This window comes from Octopus bimaculoides, chromosome 20 (assembly GCF_001194135.2).
Source record: "Octopus bimaculoides isolate UCB-OBI-ISO-001 chromosome 20, ASM119413v2, whole genome shotgun sequence".
In the NCBI taxonomy this organism is placed as follows: Eukaryota; Metazoa; Mollusca; class Cephalopoda; order Octopoda; family Octopodidae; genus Octopus; species Octopus bimaculoides.
Window position 1 is genome coordinate 35,286,951 of NC_069000.1, and position 5,923 is coordinate 35,292,873.

General features: G+C 39.9%; 1 protein-coding gene across 1 annotated transcript in view; it reads left to right on the forward strand.

The window, feature by feature from the left end:
* The window catches only part of LOC106875444 (cytoplasmic dynein 2 heavy chain 1), a 297,845-nt gene that overhangs the window by 63,189 nt on the left and 228,733 nt on the right, over positions 1 to 5,923 (forward strand). Inside the window, exons 10-12 of the mRNA XM_052974965.1 lie at positions 397 to 586; positions 1,746 to 1,854; positions 4,503 to 4,651. Coding sequence (XP_052830925.1) covers positions 397 to 586; positions 1,746 to 1,854; positions 4,503 to 4,651 — 448 coding nt within the window. The remainder of the gene's footprint in view (positions 1 to 396; positions 587 to 1,745; positions 1,855 to 4,502; positions 4,652 to 5,923) is intronic.

Below are 5,923 nucleotides of genomic sequence, written 5' to 3' on the forward strand. Positions count from 1 at the left end.
TGTGCATTCTGCAGCGTACACCAAATGGGAATCTTTATATGTTCCACCTTCTGTATAAATCATAACATTTCTGTTATGATTTCTCATGTTGTTGCATAATGAACAGGGCTTACCTCTCTTGCGGCTGTTCTTTAAGGTACAGCGTACCGATACTCCAATGTTCGTTTTCTTGGTGGTGGTGGTGGTGGTGGTGGCGGCGGCTGCTAATGAGAGCAATGCTGATGGTGATGCTGGGGGTTTGATGGTTGTGATGGCGATGATGATGGCAATGGTTGTGGGGGGGATGGGGATGCTTGGAGTTGTGGTGGTAGTAGTGATGATAATGATGGTGGGGATAATATTGATGATGATGATGATGATGATGATGATGATGTATTTCTGTCTCTTATGTTTCAGCCTCTCTATAAACAGCTGTATCATGGAACTCAAAAGTGACAAGCTGAAAGTGAACTACAATGAGAGGCTGGTCACTCTTTTGCGAGAAGTTCGAATGCTGTCAGCACTCGGGTTTGCAATCCCAAGAAATATTCAAGAAACAGCAAAAACTGCTAAGAAATTTTATAGGCATGGAATCGTTTTGGAACAGGTAAGTGTGTGTCATTAAACATAAAATTTCAACTTGTTCCCCTCCTCTCAGGTTTTTGCTTGTTAGTTTGTTTTTTTTACTTTTAAACATTCATTAAACATTCCCTCTCTGTCCCATGACCTCCCCCCCAGACACACTTTTTTTTTCCCTTCTGGATCCTTGCCACATGTTTTGTGTTCCTTTCTCTTACACCTTCCGTTTGTATTTGTCCTTGTGATGTGTGATAGCTCTGGACCTCGTCCCCCCTACTCAACACACTTCATCACTTTCACAATTCTGTCCATTCCTTTCTCATTGACCACTGACCCTAACCCTTCTCCCTTTCGCATGTGTGACCGTGTGGACATACACACTCACACACAAGCACATAGACACATCACACACATACAATCAAGCATGCATGCATTCATACACTCACACACACACACATACATTGTGAACCAATAATTCCGCACATGACAATTCAGCACGTGTTTATGCGTATATAAAATTTAATTTTATTTATTTTGTTTTCAAATTTTCTAAACTTTTCAACTTCATGAATAAGTGGTAATGTTTTAGATTGTTAACACTAATAACTATTGAATAAACAGTAGCGTTTTCAATTGTTAATAACCTCAAAACTTTTTTCTCTATTTATATGACTATACAATTTCATTACTGTTATTTTGCGAGCTTAGGATGGTATTTTTCCCTTTTTAAGATTCCTATTGGTTACAAGCATTTGCTAATTTAAAAAAAAAAAAAAAGGAGCTCTATAGAGCAGATTTGATCAGAGAAGAGCATCTAACCGTAGAACAATCTGCCTCAATAAATTCCATCTGAGCCAAGCAAGCATGGAAAAGAGGACATTAACCCTTTAGCTTTTAAACCAGCCATATCTGGTCCAAATATTCTACCTGTTTTATTTTCATACTGACCCTACAGTGTCATCATCGAAGTCTGAAAGCTACTGGATAATGCATGATTAAGACAAAACAATGTAAATAAATAAACATTACATTTGACTGGATAATCTGAAATCTAAAGGGTTAAGAGAATCACGACAACACTGATGTTGATGACGATGATGCATGTGTTTATGTGTATGTAGGATCGTCTTCATTCTACATCTCCTTTAATTCTATAGTTGCTTGTTTCTTTATCTTGTTATCAACAGGTTGCTCACTTTTATAATACCATTGACCAACAGATGATAATGTCACAGAAACCAATGATGATCACTTCAGCTAGAGCTTTTGAAGCGTTGATTGTCAGACCAAAAGAGAGTGAGTGTCTTTTATATTATTTTCTAACATTTTAGATATGAAGTCCTCTCAAAAAGTATCAGACCTGGTACTATAAAAAGAAAGCTACAACACGTATCAATTCAGCATTTAATCTCCTTCAAAGTAATCCCATTTTGAAGTCACACACTTCATCCTACGCCATTCCCTTTGATGAAAGCATTCCTGAAACAGGTTAGAGTTGGTAACAGGAAGGGCATCTGGCCATAGAAAATCAGCCTTGCTATACTCTGTCCGACCAATGCAAGCAAATATAGAAAACTGGACGATGATGAGCAATAAAGGAGATCAAACTTCTTCGGGACATTTCTCCATCTCAGCATGAGATGTGGTGCTGGAACTTTCTGTCATTCTAACTTATACACTTGTAGAGAATATTCTTCACTGAAAATGTTCTTCAACAGAAAATGACATCATCTCAGACAATACTTTATCATTCTTTTTAAGTTTTAGCAGCTTCTGACTTCCCTTTGAGCGTGTGTATTTTTAACTGGTTCATGATGTGGCAAAAGATATGCTTGTCATTATAGTTCCATCATCATCATCGTTGTTGCTGTTATTGTTGCTGTTGCTCCTACAGTTGCCAGTATTGCTTTTGTTATCCCGTAATAATGTCAACGTAACAATAGAAGCTGTTGTTGCAATGATGTCAAAGTCTTTTGTTATCATGGCTATCACACTGTTCGCAAAATTGCTGTTTCTTATCTCATTCCACTGTGAATAAATATGATGGACTTTCTTTGTCATTAATTTCTTTTTAAATAGAAAAGAATTTCTTTTACAAAACTGGCAGATTTCCTCTTTGGAAACACCCTCTTCAGGAGGCGTTTTTAACAGAAAAAAGTTTGTTTCAATTATATATGTCAGCTTTATGACAAAGTTACCACGTAAGAGCTAAGTGAATATATCATTTTAGGTCAAAAACACTAGAAAAAGTGTAAATCATCATCATCATCATCATCATCATCATCGTTTAACATCCACTTTCCATGCTAGCATGGGTTGGACGATTTGACTGAGGACTGGTGAACCAGATGGCTACACCAGGCTCCAATCTGATTTGGCAGAGTTTCTACAGCTGGATGCCTTTCCTAACACCAACCACTCCGAGAGTGTAGTGGGTGCTTTTATGTGCCACCGGCCACGCTCAGAATGGTGTATTTTACATGCCACCTGCACAGGAACCAGTCCAGCGGCACTGGCAACGATCTCGCTCGAATGACTTTTCACATGCCACCGGCACAAGTGCCAGGAAGGCGACGCTGGTAACGATCAAGCTCGAAAAGTGCTCTTAGCATTCCACTGGTACAGGTGCCATCACGATTTCGCACAGAATCCTGTAATATTCAGAGTTAATACCAACAGTAGTAGTAGTAGTAGTAGTAGTAAATAAATGCGCCCTTTCAAAGCCTAGCCAGGCTCATGGACTCGGTTTCCCGGTTTCAATGGCGTATGTGTTCCCCAGCTGGACGGGACGCCAGTCCATCACAGCGTTACTCATTTTTGCCAGCTGAGTGGACTGGAGGAACATGAAATGAAGTGTTTTGCTCAAGAACACAACGCATCACCCAGTCCAGGAATCGAAACCACAATCTTACAATCATGATGCTGACACCCTAACCACTAAGCCACACGTCTCCACAGTAGTAGTAGTAGTATTTTGAAATTGCAAAAATTTGGAGTGTGTAAACTGTAAAGGTTGCGCCTTTAATAACTGATGCATTAAGAACTGTGGGTAAATGTATAGACAAATGATTGAAGGAAGTTGGAATAGAATGTCCTGTAGAGCTTCTTGCCTCTTAGGGACAGGAAAAATTATCAGGAGGGTTTTAAGCACTTGAAAGACTATAGAAAGCCATGTGGATATCTAAGGTTACACATACTTCCAGAAATAAGGATGAACCTGATTCAAATCAATGATAATAGGTGCTCAGATGTACTACCAGGCAGTGGTTCTTATGGCTTCAGTTCTTAACTGATTGGAAGTGTTATCATGTACATATTCTGTTCAGTACTGCCGATTTCCTTGTCATTTATTTGACCTTAACCAGTTGTGCATGTCCCTTGGTGGTTGACAACATGTACATCTCTGAATGTGCAGGAGTGGTGGGGGAGAATCATAGCCATGTATTGAGATGGATTCTTTGGGGTTTAAATAATTCACCCTTGTAAAAATGAGTGTTTTGTTTATCATCCTTAAACAACCTTTATTCTCAGACTTCTTGAATTGAATGCGCTACTCAACCTGCAGAAAATAATTCTAACTGGCCCAAGGTGCCGCGCAGTGAGACTGAACCCAGAACTATGCAGTTGGGAAGCAAGCTTCTTACCACACAACCACGCCTGCGCCTATGTCTGTGCGTGCTTTTAGTTTTTAAATTTTTGCTGAGCCAATTGTTGATGGGTTTGTTTTCAGTTTTGTTTTCTTTTTGTTCCCCGTGGCAGTGGTAGTAACAATGGAAAAAAAAAACAATAATTATAAAATAAATATGAAAATAAATAAAGATATAAACTCAATGCAAACAACAAAAACTAACAGTTTTTTAAAAATGATACAATCAGCATGTCTGTCTGTTAGTCTCTCATTTTCCTTGTTTTTTTTTTTTTTTTTTTGTTTTTTTCTTCCCTAGATACAAAAGGACATCATGGTATCACCAAGGTGACATGGGATAACCCTGAAGAACTGGAGAACTACATCGAGAGACTACAGGAAGCTGCCAAGAAGCTGACGTCCGAAAATCGAATGCTGCGCCAGTACCATAAGAATATCTGTGAGAAGGTGGGATGAATGCTGGAGACGGCGGTGGTGGTGGTGGTGGTGGTGGTGGCGTTGGTGGCAGATGGCAGTGGTGGTTGTTTGTGGTGATGGTAGTAGTGGTAGTGGCAGTTGCCATAAGGGTGGTTGTCGTTTGTCATGGTCATGTTTGCTATTGTTGTGGTGGTGGTGATGATTGTGGTTACTGTGGTCATGGTTGTGATGGTACTGGTAGTTGTGGTGGTGGTGGTGTTGGTAGCTGAAAGTGATGACTGTAGTAGTAGTAGTTGAAGTGGTGGTGGTAGTGGCGGTAGCAGTAGGAGGAGTGGTAGTAGTAATGGTGGTGGTAGTAGTAATAGTAGTAGTAGAGTAGTAGTAATGGTGGTGGTGGTGGTAGTAGCAGCAGATGTATGGATTAATGACGGTGGGTGGGAGTGGTGATTGGTGGTAGAGTAGTTTGTTGACCATAGGGATGATGATGATGAAGATGATGCCAGCATATGTGTGTTTCACTGATGGCTTTAACGTTAGCTCATATGTGTAACAGTGAGTTAATGGTGATGGCCATGATGATAATGATGAGGAAGAGAAAGAGGAGAGTGATGGTTAATTAAATGGATGGACAGCGTCCTGTCATCTTTATTAACATGATAAATAACTGTTTTGAGTTTATCATTTCAAAGATTAACATTTGTGTCATGCTTAGCATTTGAGATGATGACAATGATGATGCGGATGATGATGGTGATGAGGATGGTGACAACGATGATAGTGATGATAATAATGGTGATGATGGTGGTCGCTGTAATGATGATGATGGGGAGGAGGAGGAGGAGGAAGAAGATGATGATGATGATATATATAATATGTGTCAGATGCAAGTGGGGCCTCATGGCTTAGAAGTTAGGGTGCTGGACTCATGATTGTAAGATTGTGGTTTCAATTCCTGGACCAGGCAACGTATTATGTTTTTGAGCAAGACACTTCATTTCACATTACTCCAGTCCAGTCAGCTGGTAAAAGTGAGTAATCCTGCGATGGACTGGCATCCCATCCAGGGGAGGAATATCTACACAAAAGAAACCAGAAAACTGGCCTTTTGGTGTAATGTGGCCTCACCCCACATATACATATGTGTAGTAAGAAACTTGCTTCTCAACTGCATTGTTCCTGCTTCAGTTCCATTGTGTAGCACCTAGGGCAAGTGTCTTCTACTATAGCCTCAGGTCAACCAAAGCCTTGTGCGTGAATCTGGTAGATGGAAACTGAAAGAAGCCTATCATATATATATATATA